Below are 20,033 nucleotides of genomic sequence, written 5' to 3' on the forward strand. Positions count from 1 at the left end.
AACTAAAACTTGTATCATTTAAAAATTGTTTTTTACTGTTCACTATTATCTCAATGTAAAAATAAGCAGGTCTGTATATATTGGCTGTATATTATTTCAAGATTAATCAGTTGATTAAATGTATATTTTTACTGTTAAAAGTTGATTATATGTATGATTTTACTGTATAAGACAGAAGTATAATTGAGCCATGTCACGACAAAACCAACACAATGGGTTTGCGACCAGCATGGATCCAGACCAGCCTGTGCATCCGCGCAGTCTGATCAGGATCCATGCTGTTCGCTTACCAACCCTATAACAAGTAATTAAACTGAAAGCGAACAGCATGGATCTTGATCAGACTGCGCGGATGCGCAGGCTGGTCTGGATCCATGCTGGTCGCAAACCCATTATGTTGGTTTTCTCGTGACACGGCTCAATTTCACATTTTAACTGTTTGTATGGTAGGAGGAGCAGCTATACAAGTACCCAGTCACAACATACCCAGATATAGATGAGATCACAAATGCTGTAGATCCATTCCAGAGACTCTTTAATATTGTCATGAAATGGCAAAGAGCAGAGAAAAAGTAAGATGTCTGTTTGCAGGATATTTAACCCCTATATTTATGTAATGGGCATTTCTTGCTTTGAAGGTGGAACACGCCATTATAAGGTTTAGGCATTTCAGTATCTATATATTTGAATTCCAAAATCAAAGCAGGTTGCAGTGTACAAATCCGTATGACTACAGGATTGTGCATACTGACTTGGCATTTAACAGGAAGCCTAGATATGTCAAATCGTTTGGTAACATTGGAAGATTGATATTTTCACTTTTGTATTGTATAAATGTATAAATTTTTGAATTGATGATATTTGTGCATGCAGCCCATCTTAGTTCTTTTAATTATTGTGTGGCATTGTTAAAAGAATAAAAGCATTTGTGAATATTAAGTTTAGTTATAGTGTGGTACTGTGGAAGGAAAGAAAGCATTTGTGAATATTAAGTTATCCTTGAAAAATAGAAAATTTCTTTTTTTTTCTCACCAAAAAAGATTACTTAGGTTTTGAATTATGTATCAAAAATTTATATTTTAGAAAAAATGATAAAATTCTGAATTATCCATTGTATATTTTTATTCAAAATTTTTTTATAAGTCACTGTTTGTTGTATTCATTGATGATAATTTCACAAAGTTAAATAAAGAAGAAATGGTTACTTCTAACAGATGGATGGATGGAGCGTTCTTGGACCTTGAGGCTGAAGTTATTGAAGGCGAGGTAGATGAATACTGGAGAGAAATCTATAAGATACAGAAAGTGTTTAATCAGAAACTGAAGAAGATGCAGATCGAGATAGATGAGATCAACAGAGAACGTAAAAAGAAACGTCGCCTTGCCGAGGATGACGGGACCGAAGGCGATGTAGAACCTGACGCCAAGTTGACACCTCCGGCAGCTGTCACTGTTTGTAATGCTGTACAGGACCAAATGACAGAATTTAAGGTATGTATCTTAAATAATGATTCTAAGTGATCAATATATTTCTTTGTTAAAGGTACCTATGAAGTTTCAACATGTTTCAATAGATAATTTTAACTAAGACAGAAATAGCTTTACCTTTACACTCTAATACTTTCTGACTATATTATAACTTCTTTTTTTATTGTATTTTGATTGTTAATAGATAAAGTATTTAACTGTATATCTGTTTATCACTTTCAGGAATTCATCCCAGTGATAGGAATCATGTGTAATCGTGGTATGCGTCCACGTCATTGGGAGAAAATGTCTGGAACTGCAGGTTTTGACCTGACCCCAGACTCTGGTTCAACCCTCAGAAAGGTGCTTAAGTTGAACCTACAACCATTCATGGAAGAATTTGAAGGCATTAGTGCTGCTGCAACAAAGGTAGGTTATAGGTTTAATATTTAAAATTCATAGTTTTGTTTGCATTTACCATTAGAGCAATTTTGATAATAGTGGCATGCATTGTATGACTGTTCCCAGACTTCCCGAAAGTTGAAAAAAACTGTCAGACATTCGGTCTGACAAACCATGAAAATCTGTCGGACCGAAACAAAATCTGTCGGACCAAATAGAATTGATCAAAATCAAAGAATAACTTGCGTTTGTATTTCTAAGAAATTTTTTGTTTTTAATTTTTTCGCCGTAAAAATCGGCACATTCCTTACAGCGCATTTTCATCTCCTCCCTATCACAGTTCCCATTGCATTCCTAGAAAGTGCTTATGGTTGATTCTGAGTTTAAAGCAGTGCATGTACATTACACAAGATAAGCAGATTAAATGCTGGTTATTTCCAGGAAGCTGACCAGTACTGGTTAGTTTCTGGAGGTGACAAGTACTGGTTAGTTCCAGGGAGTGAACCAGTACTGGTTAGTTCAAATAAGCTTCATGCTTTCTTTACAATCAAGCTGAAATAAATGTGCATAAACTAAAGAAAAAGGACATAAATGTATTCATTGCAAAATAGGTAAAATATACATTGAATCTGATTTTATATTATAATTCTTTACTTAACATTATAAAACTATTATAGGAACACTCACTAGAGAAGGCCATGAACAAGATGATGGAGGACTGGGATGCTGTAGACTTTAATCTGAGTCAGTATCGTGACACAGGCATCAGTATTTTATCATCAGTTGATGATATACAAACACAGCTTGATGATCAAATTGTCAAAACTCAGACAATGAGAGGATCTCCGTTCATCAAACCATTTGAGAAGGAAATTAAGGTATACAATTGTGAAACCATTACAATGTAATTGAATATAAGTTTAATTGGTATTTCATGTTTGTAGGGGCGTCCGTGGCCGAGTCGTTAAGGTAGTTGACTTCAAACCACTTGCCCCTCAACGCTGTGGGTTCGAATCCCGAAAGGGACTTTGGATTCTTTCATGTGAGGAAGCTATCCAGCTAGCTTACAGAATGTCGCAGGTTCTCCTCAGGTGCCCGTTCGTGCCTGAAAAAATGCACGGAGGGGCACCTGAGGTCTTCCTCCACCAGTAAAGCTGGAACGTCGCCAAATGACCTATGTGTCGGTGTGACGTAAAACCCAAATCAAACAAACAAAATCATGTTTGTAGGTAGGTTTCTGTGATTGCTAGTGTATTCTTCAAGGTTGTATATTCTAATTGTTAATCATTCATTTTGTCAAGGTTATTTGTCCAGGTTCATAACCAATGGGATTTTGAAGCTAGACATGAAAATTGCATTTTTTTGATATTGTCACACAACACTTGCACATACTTGAATGTAAATTTCTGGTAAAAAATTATCTTGTCTTTAATGATATTTTTCCTGCAAAGATATTTTGTATCTATTCAGATATGGGAAGAGCGTTTGATCCGTATACAGGACACAATTGATGAATGGTTAAAGGTTCAAGCCCAGTGGTTGTACCTGGAGCCGATTTTCTCCTCAGAGGACATTATGCAACAGATGCCAGAGGAAGGCCGTCTCTTCCAGATTGTCGACAGAAACTGGAAGGAAATTATGAAAAATACAGTCAAAGATCCCAAGGTATATTTGTATACAAGTTAATTTAGCAAAGGTTTTTGTAACTTATTTATGCACCATTTTTTATAAAGAAAAAATATTTTGAACAAAGGACAAAAAAGAGATATGTTAGTTTTGAAAAATCTATTACAAGGAAATGGTTAAGTTTCAATGAGATATGAAATTACATTAAAATTACATTAAATTCTACCATATGACAACTTGTAATTTTTAGGTTTAAGTAGTTATGAATCCCTTACATTTGTCTATTAAGTTACTGCATCTTTGTTATGGAATTTGTTTCCTTTGCATCTTCAATATAGGTGTTGCCAAATGCTGGGGTAATTATTATCACAAATGTCTATTGTAAATATGTGACTATAGACAGTTGTTAGTAGTTATCAAGAGGTTAAAATTAAGTTGTCAAGAGTTGTCTAGCCTGGCTGTGCCAAGGCAAGATATAATCATTGGAAAAATTGAAGGAGTTAAGATTATAAAAGGAAGGATATATAATTATAATATTATAATATATAATCTCAGGTTGAATGTTGTAAGATTAAGATTATGTCACCATTGTATAAATGTATGTGATATTGTACAAATAAATGTTGCAAAACATTGTCTGTATTTGGTACTGCATTTTGTTACTTCATAGATATAGGGAACAATTATCATGTCACTTGAAGACAAAAAGATAATTATTGTATTGTGAATATTTGATTTGATTTTTTGGGGGAGTTGAGTTGGGGGGGGGGGGGGGGGGGGAGGGGGATGCGGGTCTTTAAAAGTATGAAGCGGATAAGATTTTTTACTATCACTAAGCTCTTTAAAGCTGTAGTCAATATTCTCTCTTGTATATATAGACTTTTTATTAATTTTGAAGTAATTTTAAGATAAAATCTGTTAAGTTTTAAAATTTGTAACATAGGTATTGGTAGCAACAGCTATGACAGGACTGTTAGAGAAGCTCCAGGATAGTAATGGTCTTCTTGACAAGATCAACAAGGGATTAAACGCGTACCTAGAGAAGAAACGTCTCTTCTTCCCACGATTCTTCTTCCTGTCCAACGACGAAATGCTTGAGATACTGTCCGAGACAAAAGATCCGCTACGTGTACAGCCTCATTTGAAGAAGTGTTTTGAGGGTATTGCGAGACTTGAGTTTGACTCTAAGTTAGACATTCATGCTATGTTTAGTAGTGAGGGTGAGAGAGTACAGATGGCAAATTCAATCTCGACGTCTGAGGCTCGTGGAGCGGTAGAGAAATGGTTGTTACAGGTGCAGGATACTATGTTACTGTCCGTGCGTGATGTGGTCAGATCTGCTCATGAGGTGAGGTCCTTGTTTAGGATATTTATTTGTGAGATATATATATATTTAGCAGTCATTTAAATAAACTTGCCTAAGGCTGTGTAGTAAGTTCAATTTCCTAAATTCTATTACTAAGGGAAAGTCTAATAACAAACTGATAATAACGTATAAAAGAAATAAATCTTTCCTTCGAGATTTGACAGATTAAAAAAGACATGCTGTTTCTCAATTTTAGTTTTAAATTTTTTTTTCATTGTTTTTTGACAAGATCATTTTAATTGTTTATATATGTGTAAATTGACACAACTTTGATATGGATATAAGATTTTTATGTATAAGGAATTAATGATAATATGATTCATTTTAGCAGTTTTTACATCCTTTCAATAATTTTTGAAATTCTTTGTCTTATAGTGTTAGTGTCAAGTTATATCATTTGAAATAGAGGATATTTCAGTTTTGAATTTATCTTTATAAATGAAACTATTTCTTATTTGCAATAAAGGATTATCCTTTATATGAAGAAAATGTAAGGAAATGAAGTGTTGATTATTTCCAGTTTATAGTGCATTACATCACGGAATTCCCATAAATCATCTTTTCATTTTATTGTTGAATGTCATATTCCTATACTATTTTCTTCCACATATGTTTTCCCAAGTGTTTTTTTCCTAGTCCTTTATTGTTATATCTCAATAAATATTGATTTACAAAAAATTACCCTGTTATTTGGTAGTACAAGTACTACCCATGTGAAGAAACTGAGGGGCGACTGCAGTAATTTTTCTCAACCAAGAAGTCTAGGAAGTCACTTGCTGAGTAAAAATCTGAATTTTCCTGTATTGTTGATGTTAACTTAAGAATTGGTGGCAAATATTCAATATTTCCAAGATCATAAAAAACGTGTTATAAAGAGATGAAATTTTCATATAGAAAGATTATTGTTTTTAATTAAAAATTTTTTTTATTTTTGTCACATTTTGTATAAAGACAAATAAATATACATACATGAAATCATGTTACAAAATAAACACAGTTATTTTAAATTATCAAAAGTTTATTAAATTTTAAATCAATGGCATTTACTGGTACAAGTTTATTATTGTAAGAAACATTAGATTATGTTACTAAATAATCTTAAGCATTATTATTTCAACTGATATTTATCTAGACATGGAGAGGGGTAAAGTTATCAAAATTTATGTATGAATATATATGTATTATATTTTAAGTACATGTACTTGCATTTTGTGCTCATGTAAAGGTCTTGTGCTGACTACACTACTATTTACAATATTTTTTTTTGCTTTTGAAGAAGTAAAATGTCGTCTAGATTTGTTCATAAAACCTAAAAAATTGTGAGATATAAATAAGAAAATTCATAAAATCCAGCATTTCCGCTGTTATATGGTTTGTGCAGCTACATCCTTCATGAAAGAATCTTTAAGGATCTCATATGATCACATGTTTGCAACCACAGGGATAGAAAATTTAACTCTGTCTATAGCTATTTATATCATATAGATGCCATCAGCGGAACCCATGTGTATTTGGGGAGAATCTGAGAATACTGATGTATTTTGAACAAGTTTGTCTATACAAACTATGCTTGGCCTTTTCTTTACTGGTACAATTCCGTTTTTGACTTTGATATATAAAATTAGTAATTTTCATTCTCACTCCAGTGTCCTGAATAATTTATTTACTGGGTTCATTTAGCTCAACTGGTAGAGCAACAGATTTAATATAAGTTATTGGCAAGAATATGAAAGAAATTTTTAATTAATTTTTATTTACAACATGCCTGAAATATATATTAAAATAAAACCTTTTGTTAACATATTTTAATTTTACATTTACTATAATACATGTTCTTAGCATCCAATAAGATTTATAACATGAAAATTTGAAACCAATCTCTCAAATATTTTGAACAGAAATTAAGAATTGGTCAATTTGATAATTTAATATTAAGCATTTTTATGTACGCACATTGCTTTGCAGTTGTATCAAGAATGGCATTTTTTTGCCGCAGTCAGCATTATCTTTATTTTATGAGAAATGATTTAAAAATTGTTGTGTGATTATGAACTGTGATAAGATGTGCATGTGTAGACACTTGCATATGTCAATGCATGAGACTTGCACTTTTGATAAGAACTGACTATTTATCTTTGTTGATTTATATGTTATTACATGTATTAAACAATTTTCATTACTTAAAACACTGTAGAGACTAATGTATTTCATTTGAAGATTACATTTGGATGATTTCACTTCTGACTTTTAAAGTCATTCTGTGTGCACCTGTATCAATTGATTTTTATAATCCTAAATGTATACAGAAGCTTATATTTTCATAACAAAAATTCCGTCACTTATATTTATATATTTAGACATAGTTATTTTCAACTTAGAATGTCTTTGATTATGATTGAAAATGCATGTATTCATTAATGATATATTCATTATATTGTACATGGTAGATGATAAGTTTGAAAATATTAATGGTATAATGTTGTTTTATTTTATGATATTTTGATTATAGGCATATGCCATTGAACCAAGAACAAACTGGGTCATTGACTGGCCAGGTCAGGTGGTGTTGTGCGCATCACAGGCATACTGGACTCGAGAGGTGCACGAGGCTATCCGTGCCGCACCAACAGGACTGAAAGACTATTGGGATGTGTTACAGAAACAGCTTGGGGACGTTGTAGAACTTGTACGTGGCAAACTGACTAAACAGGCTCGAACCACTCTGGGTGCCCTCGTTGTAATTGATGTGCATGCCAGAGATGCTGTGATGGAGCTGGCGGAAAAAGGTTAGATTTCTTAAATCGAAACTTATCAGAAAATTTTCACACAAATTACCATATTGAAATAGTATACCCATTTCTGTAAACAATAAAATGAAGTTATTTAAGAAATATTTGATTTAGATTTAAGATTAAGAAGAATTTTTGCAAATATACTTGTTGTAATTGAAGCAATTATAATTATGTGTTCTGTTGTTTAGGTGTTTCTAGCGAGAATGACTTTAATTGGTTGGCACATCTTAGATACTACTGGGAGGACGACAACATGATTGTGAGGATCACAAATGCCACAGTAAAATACTCGTATGAATACCTTGGTAATACAACACGTCTTGTCATTACACCTCTCACCGACAGATGTTATCGTACTCTTGTCGGTGCCTTCCACTTGAATTTGAACGGAGCTCCGGAAGGTCCAGCCGGAACTGGTAAAACAGAGACGGTGAAGGATTTGGCCAAGGCATTGGCTGTACAGTGTGTGGTGTTCAACTGCTCAGATGGTCTCGATTACATTGCTATGGGAAAGGTTATTACCTCTAGATTGAAATGTTTATTTGTATTTTAGCCATTTTTTATCCATTTTTTTTTCTTTTTTGAAATACATGTAAAATTTTAGAGTTAACGTTAATGAAAATTAATGATGGAGATTTATCTTTACAGAACAATCTGCAATTTTATCTAAGAATTATTTGTAGGTATCAACCTCAAACAACCTTACAAAAAGACATATATTGAGAATATTAATTTTATTACATCTCCTTGTTAATATGAAATACAAAATGAGATATAATCAAATTTCATTAGCTTTGATACACTAACTTGTATATATTATTAGCTCCAGTATCATGTGCAAGTTTAACATGTGGCATATGCTTCATTATTTCAGTTTTTCAAGGGGCTTGCATCAGCTGGTGCATGGGCTTGTTTTGATGAGTTTAACAGAATTGACCTTGAAGTGTTGTCTGTCATTGCCCAACAGGTAACGTTGCCGTTCCTTCTATAAAAAAGATTTTGAAAATTTTCCAGATGACCCTGAGACCTTAAAATTCAGTAAGAAAGGGAACTCAAGATGCTTATAGAAATATGATAGTAAGACTTCTTTATTCAGTTTAAGACATTAATGTAACTAGTTATCTTCTGTAGTTATCTTCCAAAATGAGCAAAGTAAATAAAAGATGTAAATAATATTTTTATCTTCTTTCCAGATTTTATGCATCATCAGAGCTGTACAAGGTAAACTAGATGTGTTTGTGTTTGAGGGAACAGAATTGAACCTGAATCCACAGTGTTATGTTAACATAACAATGAACCCCGGTTATGCAGGTCGGTCTGAACTTCCGGACAATCTCAAAGTATTATTCAGAACTGTAGCTATGATGGTACCGGACTATGCTATGATTGCCGAGATCTCGCTGTACTCGTTTGGTTTCCTGGAAGCAAAGGCGTTGTCAGTAAAGATCGTCACTGTATACAGACTGTGCTCGGAACAGTTATCATCTCAGTTCCATTATGATTACGGCATGAGAGCTGTAAAAGCTGTGCTGTCCGCAGCCGGTAATCTTAAACTGAAGTATCCAGATGAAGAAGAAAATATTTTGGTGTGTTGCTTGTTTGGTTATTCTATCAGTGATATTAATGTTAACATTGACAGCCTAGTCCAAAAATGATAAATGTTGTTTTTTTATATTGTCTTATGTACCTGTCAGTAATATTCCTTCTACTGTCAAGCAAAATTGTTGTTGGTTTTGATATCCCTCTGATATTTTCAATATCGTTTATTATCTATGCTTGAATTTGTCAATATTCCTGTATATAAGAATTAATTGTATGCAATGACATAACAAAATCTGATTTTCTACGATTCTAAAGTAATGAATATAATTTAGTTTGTTTTTTTAACTGTAAATGATTCATCACTTTAAATTTGAATTTTTGACATGAACAGAAACTTGTATACTATATATATTTTATAGTTGCTGAGATCTATCATTGATGTCAACTTACCAAAGTTCTTGTCTCATGACATTCCACTTTTCAATGGTATCATCTCTGACTTGTTCCCGGGACTTTCCCTGCCGGAAGCCGACTATGAGATCTTCTTAAAGGCCATGGAGACCATAGCAGAAAAGAAGAATTTACAGTTTGTCAATTTCTTCAAAGAGAAGATTATTCAAACATATGAAATGATGATTGTCAGACACGGGTAAGATTGTCCTATCATATTATGTGTTTTATACACATTGGCAAATGTTTCAAAATTGGTAAACCAACTCAGAGTGTTGGTCTCTGGTTTGATCCTCATGTGAGGCCAAAAAAAAAAAATGTTAACAATTCATTGAGTGTAATAGTCATTTGTCTCTCATCCCTGATTCAGAAATCATTTAGGATTGAGGTGTCAGTCAGTTAAGGAGAAATTGGTAAATACTGGTTAGTTTTGTATGTAAGCTTGTTACGTGAATTGACTGCAAATATGTGACCAAAATGAGTTAAAATTAGCACAAATCTGAAAAAACAAACAAGGTTTAATTGTTCTAATTTTTTGAAAAGGTGACTTCTCAAGAGAGCAATAAAAGCAAAGTTTAAAAGTGAAAATTGGTTTTAATGAGTCTTATTTGTAAGGGTAGATTTTGTTTAGTCCAGCACTAGGAGGAACTGATGGTAGCTTGTCTCCATAAACAGTTCAGCATGAAATTATAGAGAGAAAAAATTTAGCCAACAATAAAGAGTTTGTTCAAGCAACATTGATTAGAAGGTTGGCCTGACTCTAGAATGGTGAAAAAATGTAAGGCATTATCATTTTTAGCTTTGAGAGTGTTAAATGAGATATATATTTATTATTATTACAGTTTCATGTTGGTTGGTGAACCGTTTGGGTGTAAGACTATGGTGATAGAAACACTGTGTGAAGGAATGACCTTGCTGAATGAACAAGGTCACACGGAGGAATTTGAAAAGGTCAAATATCGTATAATTAACCCAAAGGCTGTAACGATGGGACAATTGTTTGGTTGCTTTGATCCAGTTTCTCATGAGGTAATGTATGAATAGGATCTTATATGTATTGTATAACATGCCTAAATATTTACCTTTATTTAAACAGCTACTAGTCAGAGCTAAAGTTAAGTTGACTTTGTACTGCATTATTTTATAGCTCTGTTTTAGTTATTTTATTTTCAGATCCATTTTATATTTGTGTTTTTGTTTGTAAATTTTCATGATTTTGTTATGCTAACAATTTCAGTGGACAGACGGAAATGTAGCAAACACATTTAGAGAGTTTGCGTCCACGGATACTCCTGACAGAAAATGGGTCGTGTTTGACGGTCCAATTGATGCCTTGTGGATTGAAAACATGAACACTGTACTTGATGACAATAAGAAACTGTGTCTAATGAGTGGTGAAATTATACAGATGTCCAATCCTATGTCACTTATCTTTGAAACTATGGATCTTTCACAAGCTTCTGTAAGTAACTGATAGTTGTTTTACAGTTTTGTGAGATAAACTACATGTATTACTAGTACATTGTATATTACCATGATTAAGTGAGATCATGAGATGTTTTATTACATATAACTGTATGCAAATTATTTCTTATATCTCTATAGATATATATAGCCACCATGGAATGAAAAAAAAAATGATTTTTTTCTACATATTTTTGTTATAAATTTTACTTAATACATGTACTTTATATTTTACCTCACAACACACACTCATCTCAATCTGTGAAGTCAAACATTTTTGATGAGGTATTGTTATTTACCCTTAGTATATGAAGAAAATAGAGAAGTTGCTTATTTCCTAACCAGTTCATTTAACTATCTTCATAATTATATATTAATCTATTTATTATAACATTTGCATTCGTCTCTTGTTTTTGCATTGTAAATATGCAAAATGGGATATTTAATGAATAAAACGTGAAAACTTTACCCTTATGGAAAGAAAAGAACATGCATTTTCTTTATTACATGTTTTGGTTTTACTTTGTTTTGTAGCCTGCTACTGTAAGTCGATGTGGTATGATCTACCTTGAACCATCAACGTTAGGCTGGAGACCAATAATGAGGTCTTGGTTGAATACTTTACATGAAGTACTGGCCACAGAAGCTGGTGACGCTATTGAAGCACTGTTTGAATGGCTAGTTGACCCATGTCTGGACTTTGTCAGAAAGAATTGCAAGGTAATTTAAACTCTGTTTTATAACATAATGTTTCTATCATTTTTATTGTGGAAGTTTATGATGGATTAAAGTAATTAATGTGCATTAAGAAAGATAAAAATAGTATTTTGATTTTAAGCTATTAATCATTATAAATGACAAGATGAGGAAAACAAAAACATCCAGGCTGCATTTTCAGTTATTGTGTCTTCATAAAGTTTTAACTGGATTGTAAAGGAAGTTTATATCCTAATAGACACTCAAATCCATTCCTGAAACAACTAGTACTTATCAATGAGTGTAGAGTCTAGGACAAAATGGCTCACTGATACGTCGGGGGAATCTTAGATTACTTATTTGATGCATTAACCAATTATCAGCACCGCCATTTATCAACTTTTTGGCATAGTCTTTCTTGGCAGAATGGTCAAGGTCACTGACATAGAATCGTTTGACCCTAAGCACGTTGGTTTGGAATCATATAAGAAATAAGAATGTTGATTGCTTTTATATAAAGAAACTAAAAGCAAGTTCACAAAAGGCTTCTAAATATAATGATAAAATCTTTGATAAATAGTAAAGGTGAAAAGTCACCACATGAAGTTTTACAATTTTGGCTTGATTTAAATAATAATTATAAATCAAAGAGCAAAAAACTATACTTTGTAACTTTAAATATCATCATCTGTTTAATGATATGATAATTTTTTTTGCTTTATGTTTCTAGGAGTATATTGCATCAAAACCGTCCAATGCAGTACGATCACTGATGTACTTGATTGACATGTTGTTAGCCGAGGCTCTCGCTTCACCAGATCTTGAGCACAACAAATCATTAAGAACATGGGTCATTGTAAGTTATCTTTAATTTCATTTTTAATGTTTTTATTTATTTTTAGCTTGTCTGTTTCAAAGAAAAAGTCAGGGTAATATGATCTCTGCACCGTTGTTGTTGTTGTGTAAAACCTTTGATGTAGACGATTATTTAAACATGTTTAAAGTTATCAACATGAAATTTGAAATACTTACTTATGTCAAAGTGCCTTTGGTAGACAAGGGGCATAAGTCTGAAAGCTATATTTATGGAGTTATGCCCCTTTTTTAATTTAGAATTTTTGTCAAAATTGGTGGTTGTTACAGGTTGTTCTTAACAAAGGAGTATTAATATATTTATGATACAAGTTTTGTTAATGTTTCATTTTTTCTAAGACTGTAAGAGCGACTAGACTATGTTTTATATTTCAGAATGAATGTTTAGCTATAAAATGTTTCATTTCAGTTAATTTTTTTAAAAGGAAATGCTGTCAAAAGTTATTAAAATTAAGATTACAATGTATATACAGTTTAAAATTTCTATCATTCATTTCAGAATGTTGTACAATTTTCTATCCCATGGTCTATTGGAGCTGTAGTAGATGTTGATGGTAGACACAAGTTTGATGCTTTCTTCAAGGACCTCATCAATGGAAAGTTTGAAAAACATCCTATGCCTAAAGCTCTTGGCAAATTTGATGTGCCATTACCAGCAGAAATGTCCATTTATGACATCTTCTTTGAGGTTTGCATATTCTCATTGGTCATTGTAAATTATTTGCCTGTTTCTGACCAATCAAATGCCTGAGATGTGACTTTGAGATTTGAAAATGTCTTTACCGTGGAGAAGTTGTCAGTTGCTTGTAGATAATCTAGATAGTCCTGGTATATGATCCTGGAACACTCATTTTAGTATATTGCCACAATTTTTTTACAAAAACTAGCACCAAACAAGATTTTGAACAAAATTTTCATTATTTACTTTTGGCATAAATTGTATTGTTGGTTATTGCAATTAAATTTTGTGTCTTGGTGTGCAAATACATTTCACATAATTAACAAGATATATGTATGATTGATAGTAAAGAAATGTCTGAGCACCTGTAACCTTTTGCCCCTCATATTGATAAGTTTGATTATAGGCCTGAGCAATTTATATCGTGAGAAAATTTTCTAACTGGTGTACAAAAAGGTTCATAGTTCTATTTAGCTTGCACACTTGAACAGAAAGGCAGTTTGCATACATGTGTACTGAAAGGAATTTAGTTTTCACACTTGTGTATAAAAAGGCATATATTTTGCATACTTGTGTTAAGGAAGGCATATATTTTGCAGGCATCGAAAAATATTTTCAGAGAATCAGAGTCACTTGTCCTGCAGGACGAGTAGCTTCTAAATCCAATGTGCAGGCAACATTTGTCTGCTCGTCTGCATCGACTTCTCTTAAATTTTGCTGGACTACAACTTTCAATTTCTTTTTTGCATACTTGTGTAACGGAAGGCATATATTTTGGATCTTGCCTCCCTGGTAAAGCTCAAAAGATGTAATATAACCCAAGTAGTTATGATGTGACTATATAACCCTATTTCAATCTTAAATCTTCATCGTGAACTGTTAATTTAGAGATATAAAAATGTACTAAATTAAGATTATAATATTTGTAGTGTGAACATGGAGATGGGAAGGTAGGAGAAAATGTTCAATATAGTATCAGTTTGTCATGCTTGTGGTCATTATATATGTGCATTTATATATTTATATATATATTTATTATTTATTTATCTTAAAACATTGCAGTTGTTATCCTCAACAGCTGATAAAATTATTGGCTACTGGGGAATACACTGCTGACTACTGTTGCAAAACCATGTATAGTATGTTAATAGAAATATTCTAGAATCACCCAGAAGTGAATTATGTAAACTACTGTATATCTTAACAAGCTATTTGAATATTTACAGAGAAAAGTGAACACAGTTTCTTGGATCTGAAAATAATTATCTGGCATGTACGGAAATGCAGCTGATTTAAACATTAACCCACAAAGCTATTAAATAAAATTATTTATTTCTTGAAAATCAGCATGTATGTTAATGTTCAATATTGCTGAAAAATTGTAGGTGTTGAAATAATTATTGAACTTTTGTTGGTCCCAGTTCAAGATAATTTTGCAATACTTGCATACCTGTCTCAGAGGAGAGTAAAAAGTGTATAGAATTGAACAAAAGGTGAACTAGCCTTATTAAGGAAATCTATGCCACACATACATTAAGATTAATACTTCTAATCACTGATAAGGAAGATACTGACTTCTTTAAATATCCTCTCATAAGGGTAGACATAAAGTTCAAAACTTTGTTTAATTTCTGTACTTCTGTTTTGTTTAGATATTTAATTGTGTATCTTTTTTACCCAGCAAAAAGCTAGAGGAACATGGAAACATTGGAATGAGTTATTGAAGGGGGTGGAGCCAAAGTCCAAGAATATCCGACAAATGCTGGTACCGACCATGGATACAGCCAGATACCGGTTCCTTATGGAACTTTGTATTGATCATTCCAGGTAAATTGTTACCTTGAGTTACTATATTTAGCTTTTCCAAATTTTGGACTAAAATTTCTAGTGACATCAACTCTGTGTTGATAATTCAAGGTAACTTGTGACCTTCAGTTACTATAATATTATTCAGCTTAAAGGGTATAAAGCTTATAATATCTAGGGAAATATTTTCATAACACTTTAAAAATTTTAAGTTTTTTACATAATCTTATGGTCAGATCTCAGCAGAGTTGCAATGTTGAATGTCACTATTATTTAAGACACATGAAAACTGTGTGTAAAAAGAAAAATGTGTTCGTGTAAAAAGAAAATTGTGTTCAGGAACAAAATAGTATGCTGATATTTAATTGTTAAGCAAATGGTTGCGTACATGAACCATTCACTCAAAAGGAAATAATACTAACATATTTCTTTCATACAGCCATATTGAAATTATTCTTTAGCAAAAAAATTGTTAACAGCAAGCAGCAGAGATATAGCTTATATACACTTTAACCAAAAGTTGGATGATATCTTCAATGAAATACAATACAAAAAAAGCAAAAATTAAGTAGTTTTATGCTACACTTGGCTAAAAGCTTAAAGTGACATTATGCTCATTTTAAAGGACTGACCATTATAATGTTAAATGACCAGTAATTTAGAACACTGAGAAAAAATAGATAAAACTACCTTAAATATTAGAGACTACTCCACTCTTTTTATCATTTGGATGTTACCCATAAATTTGGAATATTATTTCAATAAATTTCTTTGGGTTATGTAGATAATTTATCATTTTTGCATATTAAGATATAAGATTGAACATAAATATAGCAAAATGGAAACTTATTTTAACTATTACACTTTTAAGGGCATAATGTCAATTTAATTTTAGTAATTTATTTTTCAAAATTTCAGAAAAAGAGTTCATTAATGAAAATTTCTTTCATTGCAATTCTGTAAGGATAATGATTTTCATACTGTTGTTTTTTTAGTACCTTAAATAATTACACTTTCAAAATATTCTGATATTGTGTAATTTTACTATGATTTTTATATGACTTTAGTTTAAAGATCATTTACTTATAATTATCACTGTTGCAGTGGAAAAGACGGAAAACCAAGGTAACTGCTAGAAACATATTTGCATGTTTATAGCATTATAGCACTGTTGTATAATATAACCATAATACACAGTGAGAGGGGTAAAAAAAACTTTTCTTTTCAGAATGTACATGGAGTTTGATAGCTTTATTAAACTGATGTATGAAATGAGGGGCACGTAGAGTCTAATTATTTGTTTACTTAGGGTTAATCAGTATTAGCTGACATAACATAATGGACTTTTCCTGTTTTGAAATTTGGAATTGTCCATTGTATGTTTTGGGGATTTCGATATCAAAATCATTAAAATTAAGAAGCCAAAAGTACAAAGGGTGGTCATACAACAGGTAACATGGCATCCTGGCTCTATACCCTTGACAAAGAAAAATCTTTGTCAAGCATTCATTGATACAAAAATGACAAATTTTTCAGAATTTCTGAAAATTCTTTTTATTTCATTCAAATTTATCAAATTTCATCTAATATGAGATAAAATGTGTCACATATAAACATTATGTACTTTTTTCCCCAATGACAGTTGCATTGTAAACAAGTCATTTTCATCTTTTCATCTTCATATAAAAATAAACAACATGTTTTTTCAATATGTTTTTTTTTGTAAAGATTCCGATCCCAAATCTTTTGCAAAAGTCACTTTAAAGAAAAATAATTATGTTAGTGATTATGAATAAACCATAAAAAAATATTAGAAGACTCAACATGTCCATATATTTCATATATATATATATACTTTGAAATACTACAAGTGTATACTTACTTATTCCTTTCCATGCTAGATGTATATAGTTGGAACCCATACCGTACTGAATATCTAAAATCGACTTGTCCACTTATTCAGTCTGGACAAAACCATTCATCATTTATAGGGAAAATTTTTAAAATAAGTACTGACTGAATAGAGAACAGTGCAGACGGCATGGATGTACTGGCTGACCTTTGTCTGCACTGGTCACATAAGTTAGTTCAGTTGCCACCAATTGTTGTGTAAATGTTAAGTTGAGAGATTTTTATATCAGAATACATGTAGTTTAATTGAACAGCCAACAGTCTGGCTTGGTTAAGGCAAGTTGTTTTGTGTATAGATTCTAGCACTTTGAAGGTTGTCAAGTAATCAACTATTTTTTAGTTTGTTTGGGATAGGTTTGTTTTGTTGTTTTTGTTTTGTTGTTGTTTACTGGGGGGAGGGGGTAAAGTTTTGATGGGGAAACATTTTATAGTATAATGTTTGAAAGATATAAGTTGTGGGGTTTTTTTTTACCTAAAAAATAGTGCAGGATTAAACCATGCCTATTTCGTATAATGTTTTATATGTTACATTTATTTACATGTAAGTGATAGTGGACTGTTATTTATGTAACTAATTGATAAAAAAATTATTTGATGGCATTGTAGGGTATTATCACCATAGTGATATTGAAACCTTTACTATTTGGAAAAAAAACAAAAAACAAATAAAGTCTTGTCAGAATTAGACTGTACACATGTGCAGACTGGGCTGATTTTATTCTTTTGGCATAGGGTACCTAATAGTGGTTCTCATAGAGAAGTTTTTTATAATAAATTGGTCTACATAGGGCTGACCTGAAGGGGTTGCACTGTATAAATATTTGGTTGATTACTTGATATAAGTAGGTATACACACATGATTATTCAGGAAACCTTCTTGGTGATTGGTGTAAAGCTTCTTGTGTATGTATTCTATATCTATCCTGTACATACATTCTCTTTCTCATGGTGTATGGGACTATCTACAAAATTGTAGTTTTCAAATGTACTGCAGGTGATGACAGTTTGAGAAAAAAAAATCACAAAATTGTCTTAAGTGTACTGTTTAAAAATATTCTTTGGAAGCAAAGAAATGAAAGGTATACTAATAATCCTTAATAGTATGTTGACAAAATATAAAGTTGACTTGCAAATAAGTTTTTTTATTTGTGCTCCAATTACTAAATGTGTGTTGGAGGGTGGGGGGGGGATATAAATTTTGCCCTTTAAAATGTATGTCAGTTGGTCATGCAGTCCATCCATAGACAAAACAGTGGAACATGGGTCAATCTTTGTCCTATGGACACAGTTCTACTTTCAAATTACTATTATAAATGTGGATGTAATGAAGCATGTCATAGAAGTATAATAAACAAATGCTAATTTCAGTCTTACATTCAGATGCTTTGTGTTTAACCACTTAACAAATGAGCCACATCACGACAAAACCAACATAATGGGTTTGCGACCAGCATGGATCCAGACCAGCCTGCACATCCGCGCAGTCTGATCAGGATCCATGCTGTTCGCTTACCAACTCTATTACAAGTAGAGAAACTGATAGCGAACAGCATGGATCCTGATCAGACTGCGCGGATGCGCAGGCTGGTCTGGATCCATGCTGGTCGCAAACCCATTATGTTGGTTTTGTCATGACACGGCTCAAATAGACATAAGTGATGATAAGTCCTTCTTAACTAAGATGATTTGCATCTACTTACCAATGAAAAAGCTTTAAATGGATGGACAATTTGGCAAATCTCTGCCATAAGCATAGAACAATCATATTGTCCAATATTTCAGTTTTTTTTGTATTCAATCTCTATATTTTTTTGAGATTGTTTGTAAAAGAAAGTTGACAAGTTTTTTACATTTTCTATTTAACTCATCATTTTTTTGCTTCACTTGTTTTTCATTTTAAAACATTTTTTAAACATTTTTGTTTGTTTTTATTTATTTCATTGCAAATAATTGTGTGCACTTTATTTTTGCTTTGCTTAAATATCCTTCCCATAAACTAGCATCTGGTATTGGAATCAGATTATTGAAGAAAATTAATGAGGTTTATTTCTCCACATAATGAATTTCATTTAAGATGAAATAAAAATCAAAAGATTGAAAAAAAAAGAAAAGAAATTGGCAATGAATTTCACATTTCATCAAGTACAAAAAAAGTACTACATTAAGGCCATGGTGTTTGTATTTGTATGTCTATTTTGTATTTCAGGCCTCTCCTATTTGTGGGACCAACTGGTACAGGAAAATCTGTGTATGTACAGGATAAACTGATGCATGATCTGCCAAAAGAGAAGTTTTTACCAGCTTTTGTGAATTTTTCTGCTCAAACTAGTGCTAATCAAACACAGGTACAGAAGATTAAACATCTCTTTTTTGTCCGTTTCAATTTGTTAAATTCTTTTTGAATATATACCCATATAATAATTAATTGCATTTTAACTTGTAAGGATGCCAGAAGTGAAATATAGAATTTATTGTATTATATTCCTTAATTAATTTTTTTTTTGCTCATGTAAAATTCTTCTTCTTTAAAAAAAAAAGGGGAAAAATAAAATTAAAACAAAAAAACAAAAAAAAAAAAAAAACCACACAACTAACATAATTATGTTCAAAGCAATTTAACAGTATGTATTTTGAAATAATTTCTTTTATTGGTTGTCATTTAAAAACATCCATGTGAAAAACAATTATTTATATATTTAATGTTTTCAACATATAAAAGGAAAGTATTTACAGTATATCATAAATGGTTAAAGAGGTTTTTTCAATTGATTAGATTTCATTTTGTCAGTATTATTTGAATTAACCAAATGGTCATGGGGGTTCAAACCCTGTCAGGGGCAAGCTGTTGTTTCCTTAAGCAAGGAAACATTACACGTCATTGCTTAGTAATTGTTGGTTCCAGGTCCTGATGAGAGTGTTTCAATAAGCTTTATAAGGTAAAGTGAATAAGTAATAAACT

At 31.8% G+C, this 20,033-nt stretch overlaps 1 protein-coding gene across 1 annotated transcript in view; it reads left to right on the plus strand.

Moving 5' to 3' along the window:
* LOC132716188 (dynein axonemal heavy chain 12-like) overlaps positions 1 to 20,033 on the plus strand; it is a 77,029-nt gene that overhangs the window by 15,139 nt on the left and 41,857 nt on the right. The window contains 19 exon segments of the mRNA XM_060699395.1: positions 451 to 572; positions 1,215 to 1,491; positions 1,711 to 1,896; positions 2,547 to 2,747; positions 3,340 to 3,534; positions 4,439 to 4,843; positions 7,371 to 7,647; positions 7,842 to 8,167; positions 8,528 to 8,620; positions 8,847 to 9,239; positions 9,615 to 9,844; positions 10,488 to 10,674; positions 10,883 to 11,107; positions 11,644 to 11,829; positions 12,536 to 12,661; positions 13,178 to 13,366; positions 15,039 to 15,184; positions 16,268 to 16,288; positions 19,281 to 19,419. Of these exon segments, the coding sequence (XP_060555378.1) occupies positions 451 to 572; positions 1,215 to 1,491; positions 1,711 to 1,896; positions 2,547 to 2,747; positions 3,340 to 3,534; positions 4,439 to 4,843; positions 7,371 to 7,647; positions 7,842 to 8,167; positions 8,528 to 8,620; positions 8,847 to 9,239; positions 9,615 to 9,844; positions 10,488 to 10,674; positions 10,883 to 11,107; positions 11,644 to 11,829; positions 12,536 to 12,661; positions 13,178 to 13,366; positions 15,039 to 15,184; positions 16,268 to 16,288; positions 19,281 to 19,419 (3,924 nt within the window).

This window comes from Ruditapes philippinarum, unplaced genomic scaffold (genome assembly GCF_026571515.1).
Source record: "Ruditapes philippinarum isolate M1 unplaced genomic scaffold, ASM2657151v2 ctg2601_1_1_1_1, whole genome shotgun sequence".
Lineage (NCBI taxonomy): Eukaryota > Metazoa > Mollusca > Bivalvia > Venerida > Veneridae > Ruditapes > Ruditapes philippinarum.